The following is a 27,078-nucleotide window of genomic DNA, read 5'->3' as shown; positions in this document are numbered from 1 at the left end:
CTCCGGGATCACTCCCAGCTCCATGAGGATCCCTGATCACCACTCCCCTCACTCCAGGATCACTCCCAGCTCCATGAGGATCCCTGATCACCACTCCCCTCACTCCAGGATCACTCCCAGCTCCATGAGGATCCCTGACCACCACTCCCCTCACTCCGGGATCACTCCCAGCTCCGGGAGGATCCCTGGCCTCCCTCAGCCCGCTCCGTCCTGCATCCACCACAGCGTCCCCTTCCCGTCCCTCCTGCTCCCCGCGCTCCCTCGCCCGCGAGCTCCGAGGCGGCACCGGCGAGGGCCGAGCAACCGAGGGGGTCGTTAAGAGCGCTTCGTTAATGACAGCCGCCGGCCGAGCGCGGCGCTAATGAAGACATACCAAGGAGTGTAAGGGACCTTCATAATTGGGAGATGATGACGCTTGACCTCCATTCCTAGACCAAACAGCTGTTCCTGCTAACAAGTAAAACCGGAATTACCGTTAGAACTCGGCCCAGCAAAACCCCTCCTCCGGCTTTCGCCGACTTCCGCAGGCCACCCAAGGGTCGGGCTAAGCGGGGCTGCGCTAAGCCGGGCTTTTCCCAATGCTTCCATGGATATCTAGGCCGTTGTTTGGGATCTTCCGGGCATTCCCACACGGAAGGAGCCAGGCTAGGCCGGAGCTCGCGGCCGATCCTTTCGTCTCCGCCTCGTTCTGATCCCCGCTCTGGGCGTTTGGGATGAGCGGGAGGCACGAGGCGGCTTTGGGGGAAAACCTGCTCATCTTGGCAATAAAGGCGAAAATCCCGAAATCCTGGGAATCCTGGAATGTTTGGGCTTGGAAGGGACCTTTAAAGGTCAGCGCTTGACACTTCCAGCTCTTGCCGAGATCCGCTCCTTTGCCGGGCTGCCGGCGCTGCCTTCTGCCCTCATCCCCGAATTCTCAGGGAATTGCTCCCCGTGCCTCAAGGAAAAGCAAGGAGGGGCTGGGCGGCCTGAAGTTTGGGATAATCAGGGAAAATCCGGGCGGGAAGCTGCTCTGGGAGCTCCCTGTGCCACCTGCCGGCTCTGCGGGATGGAGGCGGATGCGGGATTCTCCCGGATCGTCCTGCGCCATTCCCGGAGGGGCTCGTCCCCATGGGATCCTGCCGGGATTCCCGGGATGGATCCCAGCTTTCCCTGCCCGGGGAGTTCAAACAGCGGGATTCTGCAATGGTGGGATCCACGCTTGGCCTCGAGGAGAGGGATTTTCCAGAGGGGTGGGATGAGCTGCCTGGAAGGAGCAGCTGAACCCTCACGGATTCAAAATCGGGAATTCTAACTGCAGGGAATATCCCAAGGGCCTGGCTTGTTCCCTCGGGATTTGTTCCCTTGGGACGATCCCGAGTCGAGCGGGTTTGGGGAAAACCTACAAATGCTGGCAAGAAAAATCCCCCAAATCCTGCAATCCTGGAGTGTTTGGGCTTGGAAGGGACCTTTAAAGGTCAATGCAGGATTCCTGGGCCACCCTGATCCTATAAAAATCCTCGCCGCTCTCCAAATTCCCTGCATTCAGCTCGGAACCGTGGAGCCGCGGGCAATCCCGACTCCCCGGCATGAGGGAAGGACGGATCGAGCACGGGAACTTTCGGGAAGTTCTCTCCGCTGAGGGGATTCGGGATGCGCGGCTGCCACGTGGGACCTCATCCCGGCATCTCTTCCCAAAAAAAAAAAACACCACACCACCAGCAAGCACTTAGGAAAAACTTCAGTAAAAGAGAATGGAACAATACCTGAGAGAGAAGGGGGAGAACCGACAGGAGTTGAAGGATTTGATGAAAAGCTGTTGTTGGTGTGATCTGGAGAATAGATCTTCAAAAGATGAATCACAATTAATCTAAAGCCGACACATCCCGATGCCAAAAAAAAAAAGACCTTGGAATTCTTATGCATTCCCGACATTTCAAACGAGAGCAGGCCAGGCGCGAAAAGCCTCCCGGTTCCGACGGAGCCCCCGGAATTCCGAGCTCCGAAAGGCTTCGTGCCGAGATGGGTCTCGTTAAGGAGATGCAGGAAGCTGCACGCCTTCCCTTGGGAAGGGATTCCCGGGATTGGCATGATCCCAGGGATCGCCCGGGACACGTTCGTAGTGGCTCGACTTCCTCGCATGAACCGGCGTCATGAGAACTCAGAGGAACCCACTGTGCCCAGAAAATACCCGAATGCTCCCGGCTCCAAGGGCAGCGCTGCCGGCCGGGATAAGGGGAGCGGGCCGGGAAGATCCCGGCTGGCCTGGGGCTACTCCGGCTCCCGTTATCCCGGCCCGAGGCGGGAACGGCTGCCTTTAACCACGGGGAGCTGCCAGGAAATTCCGAAGGAATCCTGTGGCTGCGGGCCGGCCTCCCTCTCCCGTGGGAACGGGGGCCGAGCCTTCCCTCTTCCCATTGCTAGGCTGTCCCAACCCCCTTGGCCCGGATCGTCCCTATTCCCTTGGATCCGCTGCTCGTCTTGGCCAACTCCAGCCGCCCCCAGGGGACTCCAACTCCGATTCCGAAGGGTGCAAACGGGAATTCCAAAGGGTTTCCTTACAGAGGCGAGGGCTTTTCCCAGCGCGTCGCCGGTCTGCGAGCTGCCTGCGGCTCCGCTTCCTCTGTTGGCTGCGAAACACAGAATTCCCGCTCAGAATTCCCGCGGAATTCTCCAGCTCCTCCTGGGTTATTCCGCAGGGAAAAGCCGCCCTCGGATCCTTTCTTTGGATCCGGGGTTTTGTGCTTCCCGCAGCTTCGGCCGAGCACCGAGAGCTTTGGGAATGTCGGGATCGTCTCATTTTTCCGCCGGTCCAAGGCGGCTTTGGACACTTCCAGGGATGGGGGAAAGCAGGGAAGGAAATTGGGGAATTCCCTGGAGGAAGAGCATGGGGAATGACACAGAGCTTCCCTCAGGGAATGAAGGGATATCCCTGATATTCCCACTTGGAAAAGCCGAGCAGGAATGGGAATTAGGAACGGGCTCATCCCTTTCCAACCCTTTTCTGCCAGCAGAGCTGGGAGAGCCACGAGCTGGAATCGAATCCCTCCATTCCCAGATGGAAACATTCCCAGAATATGCCGGGCTCGGAGGCGCTTTGGGGCCGATCCCGGTTTTCCGGAGGGCCGGGAATGCTCACCCAGGATGGAGTCGGTGCCGTTGGCGGGCGGCGTGCACGACGAGGCGCTGTAGTGGTTCGTGCCGCTGCGGTGGAACGTGGACATCGGCGGGAGGCTGGAGTTGATGTCGGCCGAGGAGTGGGATGGGTAGCTCTGGAAAAGCGGGAAAAGCGGGAATGGCGGCGCGCGGAGAGGAGGGAAAGGCACCGCCGCGCTCGCCGGGAGGGATTTCAGGGATCGCATTCCGCTGCCTGGGTGATTCCAAGCTGTCCTGGCACACTCCGGGGTGGGAATGCAGAGGGGAAGTGGGAATGGCAGAGTTTGGGATGGGAATGCAAACTGGGAATGGCAGAGTTTGGGATGGGAATGCAAACTGGGAATGGCAGAGTTTGGGGTGGGAATGCAAACTGGGAATGGCACAGTTTGGGATGGGAATGCAAACTGGGAATGGCAGAGTTCGGGATGGGAATGCAAACTGGGAATGGCAGAGTTTGGGATGGGAATGCAGAGTGGGAATGGCACAGTTTGGGGTGGGAATGCAAACTGGGAATGGCAGAGTTTGGGATGGGAATGCAAACTGGGAATGGCACGGTTTGGGGTGGGAATGCAAACTGGGAATGGCACAGTTTGGGATGGGAATGCAAACTGGGAATGGCACAGTTTGGGGTGGGAATGCAAACTGGGAATGGCACAGTTTGGGATGGGAATGCAAACTGGGAATGGCACAGTTTGGGGAGGGAATGCAAACTGGGAATGGCAGAGTTTGGGGTGGGAATGCAAACTGGGAATGGCACAGTTTGGGGTGGGAATGCAAACTGGGAATGGCAGAGTTTGGGGTGGGAATGCAAACTGGGAATGGCAGAGTTTGGGATGGGAATGCAAACTGGGAATGGCAGAGTTTGGGGTGGGAATGCAAACTGGGAATGGCAGAGTTTGGGGTGGGAATGCAAACTGGGAATGGCACAGTTTGGGATGGGAATGCAAACTGGGAATGGCAGAGTTTGGGATGGGAATGCAAACTGGGAATGGCAGAGTTTGGGGTGGGAATGCAAACTGGGAATGGCACAGTTTGGGATGGGAATGCAAACTGGGAATGGCAGAGTTTGGGATGGGAATGCAAACTGGGAATGGCACAGTTTGGGATGGGAATGCAAACTGGGAATGGCAGAGTTTGGGATGGGAATGCAAACTGGGAATGGCACAGTTTGGGGTGGGAATGCAAACTGGGAATGGCACAGTTTGGGATGGGAATGCAAACTGGGAATGGCAGAGTTTGGGGTGGGAATGCAAACTGGGAATGGCACAGTTTGGGATGGGAATGTAAACTGGGAATGGCACAGTTTGGGGTGGGAATGCAAACTGGGAATGGCAGAGTTTGGGGTGGGAATGCAAACTGGGAATGGCAGAGTTTGGGATGGGAATGCAAACTGGGAATGGCACAGTTTGGGATGGGAATGTAAACTGGGAATGGCAGAGTTTGGGATGGGAATGCAAACTGGGAATGGCACAGTTTGGGATGGGAATGTAAACTGGGAATGGCAGAGTTTGGGGTGGGAATGCAAACTGGGAATGGCACAGTTTGGGGTGGGAATGCAAACTGGGAATGGCACAGTTTGGGATGGGAATGCAAACTGGGAATGGCAGAGTTTGGGATGGGAAAGCAAACTGGGAATGGCACAGTTTGGGATGGGAATGCAAACTGGGAATGGCAGAGTTTGGGGTGGGAATGCAAACTGGGAATGGCAGAGTTTGGGATGGGAATGCAAACTGGGAATGGCAGAGTTTGGGATGGGAATGCAAACTGGGAATGGCAGAGTTTGGGGTCGGAATGCAAACTGGGAATGGCAGAGTTTGGGGTGGGAATGCAAACTGGGAATGGCAGAGTTTGGGATGGGAATGCAAAGTGGGAATGGCACAGTTTGGGATGGGAATGCAAACTGGGAATGGCAGAGTTTGGGGTGGGAATGCAAACTGGGAATGGCAGAGTTTGGGATGGGAATGCAAACTGGGAATGGCAGAGTTTGGAGTGGGAATGAAAACTGGGAATGGCAGAGTTTGGGGTGGGAATGCAAACTGGGAATGGCAGAGTTTGGGATGGGAATGCAAACTGGGAATGGCAGAGTTTGGGGTGGGAATGCAAACTGGGAATGGCACAGTTTGGGGTGGGAATGCAAACTGGGAATGGCAGAGTTTGGGATGGGAATGCAAACTGGGAATGGCACAGTTTGGGATGGGAATGCAAACTGGGAATGGCAGAGTTTGGGATGGGAATGCAAACTGGGAATGGCAGAGTTTGGGGTGGGAATCGCGGGTTTCCCGGGAATGCGGCTCCGTACCAGGCGCTCGTGCGGGTGCAGGCTGCAGTAGCTGCCGGCCTGGCCCAGGTGGGAGGAGCCGCCCAACATTCCCCCGTAGCCGGCCTGGTTCATCCCGCTCGACGAGCTCCAGGGATCGCTGCCGTGGTGGCCATCTGCAAGAGGGAAAGGTGGGAATGGCACCGGGAACGGAGCCGGGAATGGGGAATGGAGGCGGGGATGGGGAATGGGGGTGGGGATGGGGAATGGGGGTGGGGATGGGGAATGGAACTGGGAATGGGGAATGGAGGTGGGAATGGGGAATGGGGAATGGGGATGGGGAATGGGAATGGGGAATGGAGGTGGGAATGGGGCTGGGAATGGGGAACGGAGCCAGGAATGGAGCTGGGAATGGAGCTGGGAATGGGGAATGGAGGTGGGGATGGGGAATGGAGCTGGGAATGGAGCTGGGAATGGGGAATAGAGCTGGGAATGAGGAATGGAGCTGGGAATGGAGCTGGGAATGGATCTGGGAATGGGGAATGGAGGTGGGAATGGAGCTGGGAATGGGGAATGGAGCCAGGAATGGAGCTGGGAATGGGGAATGGAGCTGGGAATGGGGAATGGAGGTGGGAATGGGGCTGGGAATGGAGCTGGGAATGGGAAATGGAGCTGGGAATGGGGAATGGGGAATGGAGCTGGGAATGGAGCTGGGAATGGGGAATGGAGCTGGGAATGGGGCTGGGAATGGAGCTGGGAATGGGGAATGGGGCTGGGAATGGGGAATGGGGCTGGGAATGGAACTGGGAATGGAGCTGGGAATGGGGAATGGAGCTGGGAATGGAGAATGGAGCTGGGAATGGGGCTGGGAATGGAGCTGGGAATGGGGCTGGGAATGGAGAATGGAGCTGGGAATGGGGCTGGGAATGGGGAATGGAGCTGGGAATGGAGCTGGGAATGGGGCTGGGAATGGAGCTGGGAATGGGAAATGGAGCCGGGAATGGGGCTGGGAATGGAGCTGGGAATGGGGAATGGAGCTGGGAATGGGGCTGGGAATGGAGAATGGAGCTGGGAATGGGGAATGGGGCTGGGAATGGAGCTGGGAATGGGGCTGGGAATGGGGCTGGGAATGGAGCTGGGAATGAGGAATGGAGCTGGGAATGGGGAATGGAGCTGGGAATGGGGAATGGAGCTGGGAATGGAGCTGGGAATGGGGCTGGGAATGGAGAATGGAGCTGGGAATGAGGAATGGAGCTGGGAATGGGGAATGGAGCCGGGAATGGAGCTGGGAATGGAGCTGGGAATGGGGAATGGGGCTGGGAATGGAGCTGGGAATGGGGAATGGGGAATGGAGCTGGGAATGGAGCTGGGAATGGAGCTGGGAATGGGGAATGGAGCCAGGAATGGAGCTGGGAATGGGGAATGGGGAATGGAGCTGGGAATGGGGAATGGGGCTGGGAATGGGGCTGGGAATGGAGCTGGGAATGGAGCTGGGAGCTGGGAATGGAGAATGGAGGTGGGGATGGGGCTGGGAATGGGGAATGGGGAATGGAGCTGGGAATGGGGAATGGAGCCAGGAATGGAGCTGGGAATGGAGCTGGGAATGGGGAATGGAGCCGGGAATGAGGAATGGAGCTGGGAATGGAGAATGGAGCTGGGAATGGAGAATGGAGCCGGGAATGGAGCTGGGAATGGAGCTGGGAATGGAGCTGGGAATGGGGAATGGAGCTGGGAATGAGGAATGGAGCTGGGAATGGAGAATGGAGCCGGGAATGGGGAATGGAGCTGGGAATGGAGCTGGGAATGGAGCTGGGAATGGAGCTGGGAATGGGGAATGGAGCTGGGAATGGGGCTGGGAATGGAGCTGGGAATGGAGCTGGGAATGGGGAATGGAGCCGGGAATGGAGCTGGGAATGGGAAATGGGGCTGGGAATGGGGCTGGGAATGGAGCTGGGAATGGAGCTGGGAATGGGGAATGGGGCTGGGAATGGGGAATGGAGCTGGGAATGGAGCTGGGAATGGGGAATGGAGCTGGGAATGGAGCCGGGAATGGAGCTGGGAATGGAGCTGGGAATGGAGAATGGAGGTGGGGATGGGGCTGGGAATGGGGAATGGGGAATGGAGCCAGGAATGGAGCTGGGAATGGAGCTGGGAATGGGGAATGGAGCCGGGAATGAGGAATGGAGCTGGGAATGGAGAATGGAGCTGGGAATGGAGAATGGAGCCGGGAATGGAGCTGGGAATGGAGCTGGGAATGGGGAATGGGGCTGGGAATGGGGAATGGAGCTGGGAATGGAGCTGGGAATGGGGAATGGAGCTGGGAATGAGGAATGGAGCTGGGAATGGAGCTGGGAATGGGGCTGGGAATGAGGAATGGAGCTGGGAATGGAGCTGGGAATGGGGCTGGGAATGGGGAATGGGGCTGGGAATGGAGAATGGAGCCGGGAATGGGGCTGGGAATGGGGAATGGAGCTGGGAATGGAGAATGGAGCTGGGAATGGAGCTGGGAATGGGGAATGGAGCTGGGAATGGGGAATGGAGCTGGGAATGGAGATGGGAATGGAGCTGGGAATGGGGAATGGAGCTGGGAATGGGGCTGGGAATGGGGCTGGGAATGAGGAATGGAGCTGGGAATGGAGCTGGGAATGGGGCTGGGAATGGGGAATGGGGCTGGGAATGGAGAATGGAGCCGGGAATGGGGCTGGGAATGGGGAATGGAGCTGGGAATGGAGAATGGAGCTGGGAATGGAGCTGGGAATGGGGAATGGAGCTGGGAATGGGGAATGGAGCTGGGAATGGAGATGGGAATGGAGCTGGGAATGGGGAATGGAGCTGGGAATGGGGCTGGGAATGGAGCTGGGAATGGGGCTGGGAATGGGGCTGGGAATGGGGAATGGGGCTGGGAATGGAGCTGGGAATGAGGCTGGGAATGGGGCTGGGAATGAGGAATGGGGCTGGGAATGGAGCTGGGAATGGAGAATGGAGCCGGGAATGGAGCTGGGAATGGAGCTGGGAATGAGGAATGGAGCTGGGAATGAGGAATGGAGCTGGGAATGGAGCTGGGAATGGGGAATGGGGCTGGGAATGGAGCTGGGAATGGGGAATGGAGCTGGGAATGGGGCTGGGAATGGGGCTGGGAATGGGGCTGGGAATGGAGAATGGAGCTGGGAATGGGGCTGGGAATGGGGAATGGAGCTGGGAATGGGGAATGGAGCTGGGAATGGAGCCGGGAATGGAGCTGGGAATGGAGCTGGGAATGGGGAATGGAGCTGGGAATGGGGCTGGGAATGGAGCTGGGAATGAGGAATGGAGCTGGGAATGGAGCTGGGAATGGGGCTGGGAATGGGGAATGGGGCTGGGAATGGAGAATGGAGCCGGGAATGGGGCTGGGAATGGGGAATGGAGCTGGGAATGGGGAATGGAGCTGGGAATGGAGCTGGGAATGAGGAATGGAGCTGGGAATGGAGCTGGGAATGGAGCTGGGAATGGAGAATGGAGCTGGGAATGGGGCTGGGAATGGAGAATGGAGCTGGGAATGGAGCTGGGAATGAAGCTGGGAATGAGGAATGGAGCTGGGAATGGAGCTGGGAATGGGGCTGGGAATGGAGCTGGGAATGGGAAATGGAGCTGGGAATGGGGAATGGGGCTGGGAATGGGGAATGGGGCTGGGAATGGGGAATGGAGCTGGGAATGGAGCTGGGAATGGGGAATGGAGCTGGGAATGGGGCTGGGAATGGAGCTGGGAATGGGAAATGGAGCCGGGAATGGGGCTGGGAATGGAGCTGGGAATGGGGAATGGAGCTGGGAATGGGGAATGGAGCTGGGAATGGAGAATGGAGCTGGGAATGGGGAATGGGGCTGGGAATGGAGCTGGGAATGGAGCTGGGAATGGGGAATGGGGCTGGGAATGGAGCTGGGAATGGGGCTGGGAATGGGGCTGGGAATGAGGAATGGAGCTGGGAATGGGGAATGGAGCTGGGAATGGGGAATGGAGCTGGGAATGGAGCTGAGAATGGGGCTGGGAATGGAGAATGGAGCTGGGAATGAGGAATGGAGCTGGGAATGGGGAATGGAGCTGGGAATGGAGCTGGGAATGGGGAATGGGGAATGGAGCTGGGAATGGAGCTGGGAATGGAGCTGGGAATGGGGAATGGGGCTGGGAATGGAGCTGGGAATGGGGAATGGGGAATGGAGCTGGGAATGGAGCTGGGAATGGAGCTGGGAATGGGGAATGGAGCCAGGAATGGAGCTGGGAATGGGGCTGGGAATGGGGCTGGGAATGGAGCTGGGAATGGAGCTGGGAGCTGGGAATGGAGAATGGGGCTGGGAATGGGGAATGGAGCTGGGAATGAGGAATGGAGCTGGGAATGGAGCTGGGAATGGGGCTGGGAATGAGGAATGGAGCTGGGAATGGAGCTGGGAATGGGGCTGGGAATGGGGAATGGGGCTGGGAATGGAGAATGGAGCCGGGAATGGGGCTGGGAATGGGGAATGGAGCTGGGAATGGAGAATGGAGCTGGGAATGGAGCTGGGAATGGGGAATGGAGCTGGGAATGGAGATGGGAATGGAGCTGGGAATGGGGAATGGAGCTGGGAATGGGGCTGGGAATGGAGCTGGGAATGGGGCTGGGAATGGGGCTGGGAATGGGGAATGGGGCTGGGAATGGAGCTGGGAATGAGGCTGGGAATGGGGCTGGGAATGAGGAATGGGGCTGGGAATGGAGCTGGGAATGGAGAATGGAGCCGGGAATGGAGCTGGGAATGGAGCTGGGAATGAGGAATGGAGCTGGGAATGAGGAATGGAGCTGGGAATGGAGCTGGGAATGGGGAATGGGGCTGGGAATGGAGCTGGGAATGGGGAATGGAGCTGGGAATGGGGCTGGGAATGGGGCTGGGAATGGGCCTGGGAATGGAGAATGGAGCTGGGAATGGGGCTGGGAATGGGGAATGGAGCTGGGAATGGGGAATGGAGCTGGGAATGGAGCCGGGAATGGAGCTGGGAATGGAGCTGGGAATGGGGAATGGAGCTGGGAATGGGGCTGGGAATGGAGCTGGGAATGAGGAATGGAGCTGGGAATGGAGCTGGGAATGGGGCTGGGAATGGGGAATGGGGCTGGGAATGGAGAATGGAGCCGGGAATGGGGCTGGGAATGGGGAATGGAGCTGGGAATGGGGAATGGAGCTGGGAATGGAGCTGGGAATGAGGAATGGAGCTGGGAATGGAGCTGGGAATGGAGCTGGGAATGGAGAATGGAGCTGGGAATGGGGCTGGGAATGGAGAATGGAGCTGGGAATGGAGCTGGGAATGAAGCTGGGAATGAGGAATGGAGCTGGGAATGGAGCTGGGAATGGGGCTGGGAATGGGGAATGGGGCTGGGAATGGAGAATGGAGCCGGGAATGGGGCTGGGAATGGGGAATGGAGCTGGGAATGGGGAATGGGAATGGGGAATGGAGCTGGGAATGGGGAATGGGAATGGGGAATGGAGCTGGGAATGAGGAATGGAGCTGGGAATGGAGCTGGGAATGGAACTGGGAATGAGGAATGGAGCTGGGAATGGGGCTGGGAATGGGGAATGGAGCTGGGAATGGGGAATGGAGCTGGGAATGGAGCTGGGAATGAGGAATGGAGCTGGGAATGGAGCTGGGAATGGGGCTGGGAATGGAGCTGGGAATGGAACTGGGAATGAGGAATGGAGCTGGGAATGGGGCTGGGAATGGGGAATGGAGCTGGGAATGGGGAATGGAGCTGGGAATGGAGCTGGGAATGGGGAATGGAGGTGGGAATGGGGAATGGAGCTGGGAATGGAGAATGGAGCTGGGAATGGGGAATGGAGCTGGGAATGGGGCTGGGAATGGAGCTGGGAATGGGGAATGGGGCTGGGAATGGAGCTGGGAATGGGGAATGGAGCTGGGAATGGAGCCGGGAATGGAGCTGGGAATGGGGAATGGAGCTGGGAATGGGGCTGGGAATGGGGCTGGGAATGGGGCTGGGAATGGAGAATGGAGCTGGGAATGGGGCTGGGAATGGGGCTGGGAATGGGGCTGGGAATGGAGAATGGAGCTGGGAATGGGGCTGGGAATGGGGAATGGAGCTGGGAATGGAGCCGGGAATGGAGCTGGGAATGGAGCTGGGAATGGGGAATGGAGCTGGGAATGGAGAATGGAGCTGGGAATGGGGCTGGGAATGGAGCTGGGAATGGGGAATGGAGCTGGGAATGGAGAATGGAGCCAGGAATGGGGAATGGAGCTGGGAATGGGGCTGGGAATGGAGCTGGGAATGGAGCTGGGAATGGGGCTGGGAATGGAGCTGGGAATGGGGAATGGAGCTGGGAATGGAGAATGGAGCTGGGAATGGGGCTGGGAATGGAGCTGGGAATGGGGAATGGAGCTGGGAATGGAGAATGGAGCCAGGAATGGGGAATGGAGCTGGGAATGGGGCTGGGAATGGAGAATGGAGCCGGGAATGGGGCTGGGAATGGGGCTGGGAATGGGGCTGGGAATGGAGCTGGGAATGGGGCTGGGAATGGGGCTGGGAATGGAGCTGGGAATGGCACCAGGAACGGCACCGGGAACGGCACCAGGAACGGCACCAGGAACGGTGCTGGGAATGGCACCAGGAATCCTTGGAATTCCAGGAAGTTTCATGACCGAGATTAAAACAAAAAAAAAGGAAGAATTCCCACCCGGGAAAGCCTTGGAATCATTCCCTGCAATTCCCCAAAAAGCCCTGGATGGGGCACACTTGGAGAAGGTGACCTCGGAGAGCTGCTCCGCCCTCCCTATTCCACAATCCCCATCCTTCCCGGGGAAGGGCACCACAGGAGCAGCCGGATTCTCCGGGCTTTTCCCAACTCCGGGAATGTTCTCCAGGAATCCATCCCCAATTCCCCGCTCGTGGAGCAGCGAAACCCCGGCAGCTCCGAGCTGCAGCTCCGTGGGGGACGCACAAATCCACGGTGGTTTTTTTTAGGGGAACGAGCTCAAAAAAGCTCCTCCGGAGGAGGAAAATCTGGGAAAAGGGATGGGAATGGAATTGTGCCTCTTACCTTGCATGAAGAAGGAGCTGGGAAAAGTGCTGGCTGCTGGTTTGGAGGATGGAAAACCGGGAGAATCCCGGTTGTAGTCGGCGGTGCTCGCCGACGGAGCATAAACCTGCGGGGAAAAAAACCTCCTTTAGGCAACTGCGACCCCAAAACCCTGGGAATTGCCCCCAAATCCCCTCCCAGCATCCCGCGATTCTCTGGGAATGCAAAACCTTCCGGCGCCGCACGGCCGGGAATCAATTCCCGGCTCCCAGAGCGGCTCCGGGCTGACATTTTCCAGCCTGAGCCAGGGCCGTTTGGCCGAAGTCTGGATTTCTGGGAATCCAATTATCCCGCAGATGTGCAGATGTTCTTCCTGCCGCCCCACGGAGCCGGGAATCAACAGGAACTGGGAACAATGCGGGCTTTTTTTTTGGGATGGGAGCCTGCCGAGTTCACCCGCTCCGCAGGACTGCAAGGAGCTCCAAAAGTTGGGATTTTTCCCCCCTAAAAAAAACCCCCTCCAACCCCAACCAAAATTGCCCCAACCCCTCCGAAGTTTGGAGCGACGCTGTCGATTGCAAGCGGGCCTCTGAAATTCCCTAAAATCCTAAAATCCAGCAGGGGGAGAGCACCCAGCTCCTTCCCTCGGGATTATTCCACTCTCCGTGCCGAACCTCTCGCTCGTTCCCGCTTTTCCCTCGGGAAAACTCGCCCGGCTCCTCCCGTTCGGGAGGGAATCGCGAGCCCGAATCGCCCCAAACCACAGCAGGCGGGTCAAGGGAATTCCGTGTTTCCGGCGGGATGGATTCCACGATCTCCAACAGGCCGGGAAAGCCGAATCCCGAATGCCAAATCCCGACATCTCCGGGTTGAAAATGGATTCCTCGCCGCCTCCATTTTGAAGCAGGCGGAGGATGGCAGCACTTGGCACGGCGCCCGCTGGGAGAAGGGAAACGCCAGCGGGCCGGGAAGAGCGGCTGGAAAAACGCCCGGCTCTTCCCAAAGGGTTGGGAAGATCCCCCGGGAATGTCGGCAGGGCCGAAGGTGGGGAAAAAGCGGGAGCGAGTGGCAGGAAATCCCGGGAAAACAAGAGGAGAGGGAACGGTGAGAGGGAGGCTGCGAAGGCGACGCCGGGATCCGGGTGAGAGTGGCCCAAGGAAGAGCAAAACTTGGGATGAATGGAAAAAAAGGGGAATGTTCCGGGTTGTCCTTCCTTTGCAAGGCCCGCCGGGGCCGCTCTGGAGACGGAGCATGCAGGTTCAGGGAGAATTCCCTCGGATTTTAGGGAGAAATTCCGTGGATGTTAGGGGAAAATCCACTTGGATTTTAAGGGAAATTCCCTCAGGTATAGGGAGAAATTTCCTTGGATTTTTAGGGAAAGTTCCCTTGGATTTTAGGGGAAATTCCCTCAGGTTTAGGGAGAAATTCCCTTGGATTTTAGGGAAAATTCACTCAGGTTTAGGGAGGAATTCCCTTGGATTTTAAGGGAAATTCCCTCAGGTTTACGGAGGAATTCCCTTGGATTTTAGGGGAAATTCCCTCAGGTTTTAGGGAGAAATTCCCTTGGATTTTTAGGGGAAAATTCCCTCAGGTTTAGGGAGAAATTCCCTTGGATTTTTAGGGAAAATTCCCTTGGATTTTAGGGGAAAATTCCCTCAGGTATAGGGAGAAATTTCCTTGGATTTTTAGGGAAAATTCCCTTGGATTTTAGGGGAAATTCCCTCAGGTATAGGGAGAAATTTCCTTGGATTTTTAGGGGAAAATTCCCTCAGGTTTAGGGAGAATTCCCTTGGATTTTAAGGGAAATTCCCTCAGGTTTAGGGAGAAATTTCCTTGGATTTTTAGGGAAAGTTCCCTTGGATTTTAGGGGAAATTCCCTCAGGTATAGGGAGAAATTTCCTTGGATTTTTAGGGGAAAATTCCCTCAGGTTTTAGGGAGAAATTCCCTTGGATTTTAGGGAAAATTCCCTCAGGTATAGGGAGAAATTTCCTTGGATTTTTAGGGAAAATTCCCTCAGGTTTAGGGAGAAATTTCCTTGGATTTTTAGGGGAAAATTCCCTCAGGTTTAGGGAGAAATTTCCTTGGATTTTAGGGGAAAATTCCCTCGGATTTTAAGGGAAAATTCCCTCAGGTTTTCCTGAAAAATTCCCTCCATTTTAGTGAAATTTTTTCCTCAGTTTTAGGGAAAAAATCCCTCACGTTTCGGGCAAAAATTCCCTCAGGTTTTAGGGACAAATTCCCTCAGTTTTAGGGACAAATTCCCTCCCTTTTAGCACCGCTTTTCCCAGTTTTCCTGGAAACCCCCCCAGGTTTCGAGAGCCATTCCCCAGGACCTGCTCCAGCTTTCCCCTCTCCACCAGCAGCTCCCTAATTCCGGCCACATGTTGCCGCCGGGAAGAGCATTCCCGGGAAAGGGCCGGAAGGAAACGCCGCCTTCCCGCAATGCGAAGCAGATGTCGGCTCTTCCAGATCTTTCTCCCGGGATAACGGGGCCGAGGCCTCGTCCGGAAATTGGGAGCAGCTGAGCACGGAAAAAGCCCGGAGCGGGAGAGCATTCCGGGCCTGCCGCGCTCTCCCTGCTCCGGGAGAAACAAGCTGGAGTTTGCCACGGTTAATTGTGGGTTGAGCGGGATGCTGGGAAGGATTTTAGGGATCATCCCATTCCATGCCCTGCCACGGGCCTATCCCGGTTTATTCCAGCCTGCCTTGGACACGGGAATTCTGTTGCCTGATCCCAGAAATCCCTTGCCACCCAAATCCCGGGATCCGAGCTCTCCCTCTGGGATCTGAGCTCTCCCTCCCGGATCCGAGCTCTCCCTCCCGGATCCGAGCTCTCCCTCCCAGATCCGAGCTCTCCCTCCCGGATCCGAGCTCCCTCTGGGATCCGAGCTCTCCCTCCGGGATCCGAGCTCTCCCTCCCGGATCCGAGCTCTCCCTCTGGGATCTGAGCTCTCCCTCCCGGATCCGAGCTCTCCCTCCCAGATCCGAGCTCTCTCCCAGATCCGAGCTCTCCCTCCCGGATCCGAGCTCTCCCTCCCGGATCCGAGCTCTCCCTCTGGGATCTGAGCTCTCCCTCCCGGATCCGAGCTCTCCCTCTGGGATCTGAGCTCTCCCTCCCGGATCCGAGCTCTCCCTCCCAGATCCGAGCTCTCCCTCCCGGATCCGAGCTCTCCCTCCTGGATCCGAGCTCTCCCTCCTGGATCCGAGCTCTCCCTCCTGGATCCGAGCTCTCCCTCCCGGATCCGAGCTCTCCCTCTGGGATCCGAGCTCTCCCTCCCGGATCCGAGCTCTCCCTCCTGGATCCGAGCTCTCCCTCCCGGATCCGAGCTCTCCCTCTGGGATCCGAGCTCTCCCTCCCGGATCCGAGCTCTCCCTCCCGGATCCGAGCTCTCCCTCCCGGATCCGAGCTCTCCCTGCGCTCGCAGCTTCCCGAGTTTCATTCCCTCGTCCTGTGCGGCGCAAATGGTTTCCAGATGGGAAAGGCTGAACGCGGGAAGGCCCCGAGTTAGAAAGGGGTCAAGGAAATCCGAGAGGGAAAAGAAGCCCATTCCGGATGATGTCACGCCCGGGCAGCAGGAACATCCCAGATTCCGCGCTCGCTTTTCTATCCCAGTTTTTCGGAAGGTTTTGGGATAGAAGGGGTCTCTCAGCTCCTCCCTTTCCATCCATCCCGGAGCGTTCCCAAAGCATTCCGAGAGCGAAGCAGGTGGATCCCGGCAAAGCGGGAATTCACCCAACATCCCCAGCCCGCGAAGGAGAAGGAAAAGCGGAAGGAAAACAGGAAGATGGGAACGGGAGAAATCCCTCGAGGATTCCTGGCGCATTCCAGGGAAAAACCAAGGGAAAGGCGAGGCCCGGGATCACCGGCACAGCCGGCAGCCCAGGCCGGGAGAATCCCGGCACCTCTGAGCTTGGAAAATCCCTTCGGGATCCCCGAGGCTGAGCACCGGAGCCGCATCCGGAGCGTTCCGATCCCTCTGGGAATGGGGGATCCCTTTCCCTCGGCCGCCCCATGCCCGGAAGCGCTCCGGGATCCCACGGAATGCAGGCTCCGGAAGATCCCGGAGCGCACGGAACATTCCCGGAGCGGCAATTTGGGGAAGAGGCGGGTCCTGCTGCCAAGGCAGCAGCTCGGAGCCATCCCGGAGCGGGAATTCCGTCCCGTCCGGGAAGCGAGGCTCCGGCAGCTTCGGCGAAACTCCGAGGCAAGCGAACGTTTTGCCTTTTCCGGCGGAATCCGTGAATAAATCCAGCGGCAAAATCCCTCCGGTTCCGAGCTCGAGGAGAGGAATTAGCCCTGATTGAACGGATCCGGCGCCTTCCTCCCGCTCGCATTCCCAATGATCCCGGCCTAATCAGCCCTCCTGGGAGGCGGCCGCTCCCCTCCGAGCCGAAAGCCGGGAATTGTCCCCGGATTCAGGCGGGAAGCGCTGAGAGGAGCTGGGAATCAAAGCCACGGAGAGGTCGGGAATAGCGGGAAGGCAGGAGGAGGCTGAGCTGGGGCTTAGGCCCGGCTTTGAGTCCGGCTTAACCTGGGCCATGTGAGAAGGGGCGGATGAAGGGATGAAAACCAACCCAAATCCAGGGATTCCGGACTGGGAATGGTTGGATTCCAAGAAGCCCAATCCGAAGAAAACCAGGAAAAGCCGGATTTTCCTCTCCAAAATGAAGAAAGTCAGGAATTCATGGACCCAAAATTCCATTCCGAAGGAACGAACCAAGTCAAGGTGCTCTATTAATTAAAGAAGTCATCAAAAGCAAAGGGAAAGCCGGGATAATTCTCCACATTTTCAAACCTTCCAGGTTATTTTAGGATCGGTTTTATTCCCCGTGGATTTGCGAAGCCGGCTCGAGATCCCGAACATTCCAGCCTTTCATCCCAAATTTCCGGTGGGAGTATTCAAAGAAGGATTAATTCTCATCGTTAATTACCAATCCATTGCTGGCGGAGCTGCCTCTCCGTCAGCATTCCCGGGAAATCCAGGGATCTCTCCCGATTTTCCAGCCCCGCTCTGGGGCTTTTTATTCCCTTTTGATTCCCATTATTCCCGAAAAGATTTTAGGGAACGGAATCAGGGGGGCCGTGGGAGGATCTGAGAATCCTCATTCATTAATACCGGGATGAGGGCGGGAATTCCCCTTTTCCAGGAGTTTTTCCATTCCCAAAAAAGCCGGGAAAAAAGCCGGGATAGAAAGGAACGGCGGCGCTCTTCCCCAAGAACTTTCCCTGTTGTTTCCAGAGCGGCTTCCGGGCGTTTGCCAAGGATCCCAGAGATTGGAAGATGAGCAATCCCAGCAACCCAGGGCTGCACGGAGGCATTTCCTGGGATTCCCAGAATTCCAGGGAATTCCCAGCTCCCTCGAGCAGCTCCGAAGGCTCCACCCAGCTCCCGGTTCCTCTCATCCCGAGAATTCCCGAGTTCATCTCCGGGCTCGAAAATCCCGGGAATTTTACACCCCCAATTCCCGTTCTCCTCCTTCATCCCGAAGGATTTGGGCCGCAGGCGCCGGAAACGTCGGGAAAACTTTGGGAGAGGTTTTGGCTGCTGCCATTCCTGGGGATTTCTGGGAATCCCGAGCGCTTTCAGCCCGATTTTCTATTTTTAGACATTTTTCTCTATTTCCTCATCTTTTTCTCTAATTCCCATATTTTTCCGTATTTCCCATATTTCCCTTATTTTCCATATTTCCCATCTTTTTCTCTAATTCCCATATTTTTCCGTATTTCCCATATTTCCCTTATTTTCCTATAATTCCCATATTTTCCCGTATTTCCCATATTTTTCTCTAATTCCCATATTTTTCCATATTTCCCATATTTTTCTCTAATTCCCATATTTTTCCATATTTCCCATATTTTCCCATAATTCCCATATTTTTCCATATTTCCCATATTTTCCTATAAATCCCATATTTTCCCCTATTTCCCATATTTTTCCATATTTCCCATCTTTTTCTCTAATTCCCATATTTTTCCACATTTCCCATATTTTCCCATAATTCCCATGTTTTCCCCTATTTCCCATATTTTTCTCTAATTCCCATATTTTTCCATATTTCCCTTATTTTCCCATAATTCCCATATTTTTCCATATTTCCCATATTTTCCTATAATTCCCATATTTTCCCGTATTTCCCATATTTTTCTCTAATTCCCATATTTCCCTTATTTTCCTATAATTCCCATATTTTTCCATATTTTCCTGTATTTCCCATATTTTCCTATAATTCCCATATTTTCCCCTATTTCCCATATTTTTCCATATTTCCCATATTTCCCTTATTTTCCTATAATTCCCATATTTTTCCCCTATTTCCCATATTTTCCTATATTTCCCATATTTTTCCATATTTTCCTGTATTTCCCATATTTTTCTCTAATTCCCATATTTCCCATATTTCCCTTATTTTCCTATAATTCCCATATTTTTCCCCTATTTCCCATATTTTTCCATATTTCCCATATTTCCCATATTTTCCTACAATTCCCATATTTTTCCATCTTTTCCTGTATTTCCCATATTTTTCTCTAATTCCCATATTTCCCATATTTCCCTTATTTTCCTATAATTCCCATCTTTTCCTGTATTTCCCATATTTTCCTACAATTCCCACATTTTTCCATATTTTCCTGTATTTCCCACATTTTCCTACATTGCCCATATTTTCCACATTTCCCTCTCTTTTCTACATTTGTATCTATTTTAGATTTCAAGAGATTTTTCCCTGTTTTCCACCTTTTTCTCTATTTTTTATATTTCGATATTTTTTCTCTATTTTTCTCTATTTCCTCTATTTTGATATTTTTCTATTTTTCCATCTTTTCTTTATTTTTCTCTATTTAGGTATTTTTCTCTATTTTCTCTATTTTTCTCTACTGTCTTTTTCCCTATTTTCTATTTCCTATATTTTCTATATTTTTCTCTATTTTCTATCTCTATTTTCTCTATTTTTCCCCATTTCCCATATTTTTCTCTATTTAGATATTTCTCTATATTTTCTATCTTTTTCTCTATTTTCTCTATTTTTCTCTATTTCCTTTATTTTTCTCCATTTCTACATTTTCTCTATTTTCTCTATTTTTCTCCATTTCCCAGATTTTTCTCCCTTTAGATATTTTTCTCTATTTTCTATCCTTTTCTCTATATTCTCTATTTTTCTCTATTTCCCATATTTTTCTCTATTTCTTCTATTTTTCTCTATATTCTCTATTTTTCTCTATTTCCTTGATTTTTCTCCATTTCGACATTTTCTCTATTTTTCTCTACTTTCTCTATTTTTCTCTATTTCCCATATTCTTCCCTATTTCCTCTATTTTCTCTATTTCCTCTATTTTCTTCCATTCCTCTATTTTCTCTATTTTTCTCTATTTTCACTATTTCCCATATATTTCTCTATTTCCTCTATTTTTCTCTAAATTCTCTATATTTCTCTATTTCCTCTATTTTTCTCTATATTCTCTATTTTTCTCTATTTCCTCTATTTTTCTCCATTTCTCCATTTTCTCTATTTTTCTCTATTTCCCATATATTTCTACATTTTCTCTACTCTTCTCTATATTCTCTATTTTTCTCTATTTCCTCTATTTTCTTCCATTCCTCTATTTTCTCTATTTTTCTCTATTTTCACTATCTCCCATATATTTCTCTATTTCCTCTATTTTTCTCTATTTTTCTCTATATTCTCTATTTTCCCCTATTTACTCTGTTTTTCTCTATTTCCTCTATTTTTCTCTATTTCCTCTATTTTTCTCCATTTCTACATTTTCTCTATTTTTCTCTATTTCCCATATGTTTCTCTATTTCCTCTATTTTTCTCTATATTGTCTATTTTTCTCCATTTTCTCTCTTTTTCTCTATTTCCCATCTATTTCGACATTTTCTCTATTTTTCTCTATTTCCTCTATTTTCCTCCATTTCTCCATTTTCTCTCTTTTTCTCTATTTCCCATCTATTTCTCGATATTCTCTATTTTTCTCTATTCCCTCTCTTTTTCTCTATATTCTCCATTTTTCTCCATTTTCTCTCTTTTTCTCGATTTCCCATCTCTTTCTCGATATTCTCTATTTTTCTCGACTTCCTCTCTTTTCCTCGATTCCCTCCATTTCCTCCACTCCCCTCCATTTTCTCCCTTTCCCCATTTCGGGAATTTCTCTGCATTCCCGACTTTCACCAGATCATTCCCAGCTCCAGCCTTTCCCCATTTCGGGAATTTCTCTGCATTCCCGACTTTCACCGCATCATTCCCAGCTCCAGCCTTTCCCCATTTCGGGAATTTCTCTGCATTCCCGACTTTCACCGCATCATTCCCAGCTCCAGCCTTTCCCCATTTCGGGAATTTCTCTGCATTCCCGACTTTCACCGGATCATTCCCAGCTCCAGCCTTTCCCCATTTCGGGAATTTCTCTGCATTCCCGACTTTCACCGGATCATTCCCAGCTCCAGCCTTTCCCCATTTTGGGAATTTCTCTGCATTCCAGACTCTCCCTTTCACCGGATCATTCCCAGCTCCAGCCTTTCCCCATTTTGGGAATTTCTCTGCATTCCAGACTCTCCCTTTCACCGGATCATTCCCAGCTCCAGCCTTTCCCCATTTTGGGAATTTCTCTGCATTCCCGACTCTCCCTTTCACCGGATCATTCCCAGCTCCAGCCTTTCCCCATTTTTGGGAATTTCTCTGCATTCCAGACTCTCCCTTTCACCGGATCCCTCCCGGCTCCAGCCTTTCCCCGCCGCTCTCCCAGATTTCTCTCTTTTCTGTCTTTTCCTCCGTTCCCACCACAACCTCCCCTCATCCCGAAGAAACGCCGCCGTTCCCCCTCTCCGGCACAGCTCCGGCCCCGGCCCGCTCCGGGGAAATTCCAGCTGGGAATAAATCCCGGCTGTGCCCCGCCGGGCATGAACCGTGAGCGCCCCGCTGCCGTGGCTGCAGCTGGGACGGGGAGCAGGCCGAGGGAGAACCCGCTTCCATCGGCCAGCACCGAGAAATAATAATAATAATAACAATAATAATAACAATAATAATAATAATGGATGTAGGAATAATCGGGATCAAACACATCCATGACGACCTGGACGGATCTGGGCTGTGTATGATCCATATGACATATGGGATCCATGGAATAGACGGGATAGATACCAGGTAGGGAGAAGTGGTACGCATCAAACGGATGGGATATATAGGATATAGGATATATCATCTAGATGATATGTGAGAGGGACCACAGAAGAAATGTGAGACACAGCACACAGATCTGATATCTAATATATAGGATATATCATATAGATGCTATAGAATGGAGATCACAGAATGAATGTGATACACATCAAATAGATCTGATATCTAATATATAGGATATATCATATAGCTGCTATCCAATAGAGATCACAGAATGAATGTGATACACATCAAACAGATCTGATATCTAATATATAGGATATATCATATAGATGATATAGAATGGAGATCACAGAAGAAATGTGATACACATCAAATAGATCTAATATATAATATACAGAATATATCATATAGATGATCTATAATAGGAATCACAGGTAGGAGAAATGTATATAGAGTGGATCGTATAGATGATCTATAATAGGGATCATAGGTAGAAGAAATGTCATACACATCAAATACATCTAATATAGAATATATAGAATATCTTCTATAGATGATATAACAGGGATCATAGACAGAATAAATGTGATAGGTATAAAATATCTCTAATATAAAATATATTCTATAGATTCTATATAACAGGGATCCCAGAATAAATGTCATACATATAAAATATATCTAATATCTAATCTATAGAATATATCATAGAGATTATATCTGAGAGACCATAGAATAAATGTGATACATATAAAATATATCTAAGATATATTCTATCGATTATATATAATAGGGATGATCACTGAATAAATGTCATACATATAAAAATATATCGAATATAAAATATATTCTATAGCCGATCTATAATAGGGATCATAGACAGAATAAATGTGATATATATAAAATGTACCTACTATAAAATAGATCCTATAGATGAGATATGCTGGGGATCCCAGAATCAATGGATCCACATCAATATATTCAATATAAAATAGATCCTATAGCTGAGATATACCGGGGATCCCACAATCAATGGATCCACATCCAATATATTCAATATAAAATAGATCCTATAGCTGAGATATGCTGGGGATCCCACAATCAATGGGATCCACACCAATATATTCAATATAAAATAGATCCTATAGCTGAGATATGCTGGGGATCCCACAATCAATGGATCCACATCCACTATATAATAGATCCTATAGCTATGTAGAGATATTAAATAGATATCAATATATGTATAGGGCTAGTTATTGATATAGAATGTAGAGATATCAAATAGATATCAATATATTTATAGAGCTAGTTATTGATATAGAATGTAGAGATATTAAATAGATATCAATATATTTATAGAGCTAGTTATTGATATAGAATGTAGAGATATCAAATAGATATCAATATATGTATAGGGCTAGTTATTGATATAGAATGCAGAGATATCAAATAGGTATCAATATATTTATAGAGCTAGTTATTGATATAGAATGTAGAGATTAGATATCAATATATTTATAGGGCTAGTTATTGATATAGAATGTAGAGATATCAAATAGATATCAATATATTTATAGGGCTAGTTATTGATATAGGAATGTAGAGATATTAAATAGATATCAATATATTTATAGGGCTAGTTATTGATATAGAATGTAGAGATATCAAATAGATATCAATATATTTATAGAGCTAGTTATTGATATAGAATGTAGAGATATCAAATAGATATCAATATATGTATAGGGCTAGTTATTGATATAGAATGTAGAGATATCAAATAGATATCAATATATGTATAGGGCTAGTTATTGATATACGAATATAGAGATATTAAATAAATGTATTTATAGAGCTAGTTACTGATATATGAATATAGAGATATTATATAGATTATTTATAGAGCTAGTTACTGATATATGAATAAAGCCATATTAAATAAATATATTTATAGAGCTAGTTATTGATATAGAATGTAGAGATACTAAATAGATATAAATATATTTATAGAGCTAGTTACTGATATATGAATATAGAGATATTATATAGATTATTTATAGAGCTAGTTACTGATATATGAATAAAGCCATATTAAATAAATGTATTTATAGAGCTAGTTATTGATATGTGAATGTAGAGATATTAAATAAATATATTTATAGAGCTATATACTCATATATGAATATAGATATTAAATAGATATAAATATATTTATAGAGCTAGTTACTGATATATGAATATAGATATTAAATAGATATAAATATTTATAGAGCTAGTTACTGATATATGAATACAGCTATATTAAATAGCTATTAAATATAAATAAATATATTTACAGAGCTATATACTCATATATGAATATAGCTGTATTAAAGAGATATTAAATATACATTAAATATACATCAATATATTTCTAGAGCTATATACTCATATATGAATACAGCTATATTAAATAGATATTAAACATATATAAAAATGTATTTCTAGAGCTAGTTACTAATATATGAACATAGCCATATTAAATAGATATTAAATAGATCCAAATATATTTCTAGAGCTAGTTACTTATATATTAATATAGCTATATTAAATATATAAAAAATACATTTCTAGAGCCAGTTACTTATATATGAATACAGCTATATTAATATATAAAAATATATTTCTAGAGCTATATACTCAGATATAAATACAGCCATGTTAAACAGATATTAAATATACTAGATATATAAATTCATTTATAGAGCTATATACTCATATGAATATAACAATATTAACTATATAAATATATATTTAGAGCTATATGCTCCTATATGAATATAGCAATATTAACTATATAAATACATATTTATAGAGCTATATACTCATATATGAATATAGCAATATTAACTATATAAATAGATATTTCTAGAGCTATATGCTCCTATATGAATATAGCAATATTAACTATATAAATAGATATTTAGAGCTATATGCTCCTATATGAATATAGCAATATTAACTATATAAATACACATTTCTAGAGCTATATACTCCTATATGAATATAGCAATATTAACTATATAAATAGATATTTATAGAGCTATATACTCATATATGAATATAGCAATATTAACTATATAAATAGATATTTATAGAGCTATATGCTCCTATATGAATATAGCAATATTAACTATATAAATAGATATTTATAGAGCTATATACTCATATATGAATATAGCAATATTAACTATATAAATAGATATTTATAGAGCTATATGCTCCTATATGAATATAGCAATATTAACTATATAAATAGATATTTCTAGAGCTATATGCTCCTATATGAATATAGCAATATTAACTATATAAATAGATATTTATAGAGCTATATGCTCCTATATGAATATAACAATATTAACTATATAAATATATATTTATAGAGCTGTATGCTCCTATATGAATATAGCAATATTAACTATATAAATACACATTTCTAGAGCTATATGCTCATATATGAATATAGCAATATTAACTATATAAATAGATATTTAGAGCTATATACTCCTATATGAATACAGCTGTATTGATTATTATTTACAGCTTCCTGTTATTTATGCTGATGATTATTATGGATCAATGATTGGGTATTGATAGGGAAGGATTTGTTTCGGAATTCGGATTTAAGGCGAGGTTATCAATTTGCTGCCAGGGATTGATTGATTGATGCCTTCAGTGCCAATATCCAATCCTGATCTACACATGTATACATTGATATACCTAGATATTCATATATTTACATATCTATGTGTTTCTACAGCTATCCATTTCTATATATTTCTATACCTATGTAGTTAAATAGCTATATACTTTAATATATATATTGATATATTTCTATACCTATGTATTTATATAGCTACATCTATTTATATTCCTGTGTTTCTAGATCTATATATTTATATAGTGATATATTTATATGTTTATACACCTATGTATTTCTATAGCTATATATTTCTATATTTCTATAGCTACATATGATTATATTTACATAGCTATATATTTATATATTTAGACACCTATTTATTTCGATATTTCTATATCTGTTTAGCTATATATTCATAGATTGACACATCTATATATTTCTATACCTATATATCTAGGTATCTATGTATTTATATACCTATATATATATAGTTACACATTTATATAGTTATGTATTTATATAGCTATATATCTGGATATTTATATGCCTGTATATCTCTATATTTCTATACCTGTATTTCTAGATATTTATATATTTAAAAATTCATATATTTATATACCTGTATATATATTTATTTAGCTACATATTTATATATTGATATAGCTACCTATTTATATATTTATATATTTATATATTTATATATTTATATATTTATATATAAATATATTTATATACCTGTATATTGATACATTTCTATACCTATATATCTAGACATTTATATATCTAGCTATTTATATAGCTATGTATTTATATATTGATGTATCTATATATTTATATATCTATATATTTATACATCTATCTCTTTATATATTTATGTATTTATATACCTGTACATTTATATATTTCTTTAGCTATATATTTACATATCGATATATCTATATATTTTTATATTTACATATTTATATATTTATATATTTGTATATTTACATATTTATATATTTGTATATTTACATATTTATATATTCATATATTTATATACCTAGGTACCTATATATTTATTTAGCTATATATTTATATATGAGTACATTTATACATTTATACACCTGTATATCTACATATTTATTTAGCTCTATATTGATATACTGATATATTGATATATTGACATATGGATCTATTATTTGCCTAGCTGTACATCGATATATTAATTTTGCTATATATTGATATATGGATATACTGATCTATTGATATATTTATATATTGATCTACTGATCTATTGATCTATTATTTGCCCTGTTAGCCCTATTAGCCCCGTTAGCCCCGTTAGCCCTGTCAGCCCCGTTAGCCCCGTTAGCCCCGTTAGCCCCGTTAGCCCTGTCAGCCCCGTCAGCCCCGTTAGCCCCGTTAGCCCCGTTAGCCCCGTTAGCCCTGTCAGCCCCGTTAGCCCTGTCAGCCCCGTTAGCCCCGTTAGCCCTGTCAGCCCCGTTAGCCCCGTTAGCCCTGTCAGCCCCGTTAGCCCCGTTAGCCCTATTAGCCCCGTTAGCCCCGTTAGCCCTGTCAGCCCTGTCAGCCCCGTTAGCCCTGTCAGCCCCGTTAGCCCCGTTAGCCCCGTTAGCCCTATTAGACCCGTTAGCCCCGTTAGCCCTATTAGCCCCGTTAGCCCCGTTAGCCCTGTCAGCCCCGTTAGCCCTGTCAGCCCCGTTAGCCCTATTAGCCCCGTTAGCCCCGTTAGCCCTGTTAGCCCTGTCAGCCCCGTTAGCCCTGTCAGCCCCGTTAGCCCCGTCAGCCCCGTTAGCCCTGTTAGCCCCGTTAGCCCCGTTAGCCCTATTAGACCCGTTAGCCCCGTTAGCCCTATTAGCC

At 48.3% G+C, this 27,078-nt stretch overlaps 1 protein-coding gene across 11 annotated transcripts in view; it reads right to left on the bottom strand.

The window, feature by feature from the left end:
• Positions 1-27,078, bottom strand: part of LOC309584643 (transcription factor 4-like) — a 155,031-nt gene that overhangs the window by 22,651 nt on the left and 105,302 nt on the right. For 9 of the 11 annotated variants that reach the window (XM_082300790.1, XM_082300786.1, XM_082300785.1 and 6 more), the window contains 6 exons: positions 12,440-12,545; positions 5,435-5,568; positions 3,119-3,251; positions 2,542-2,609; positions 1,746-1,824; positions 374-450 (listed from right to left, as the gene is read on the bottom strand). In XM_082300790.1, coding sequence (XP_082156916.1) covers positions 374-450; positions 1,746-1,824; positions 2,542-2,609; positions 3,119-3,251; positions 5,435-5,568; positions 12,440-12,545 — 597 coding nt within the window. The remainder of the gene's footprint in view (positions 1-373; positions 451-1,745; positions 1,825-2,541; positions 2,610-3,118; positions 3,252-5,434; positions 5,569-12,439; positions 12,546-27,078) is intronic. The other 2 variants (XM_082300794.1, XM_082300793.1) reach the window with 1 other exon arrangement.

The sequence above is a fragment of the Coloeus monedula genome (genome assembly GCF_965178545.1).
Source record: "Coloeus monedula genome assembly, chromosome: W".
NCBI lineage: Eukaryota > Metazoa > Chordata > Aves > Passeriformes > Corvidae > Coloeus > Coloeus monedula.
Note: the sequence above shows the minus strand (reverse complement) of the source record. Positions and strands in the feature narration are given on the sequence as shown.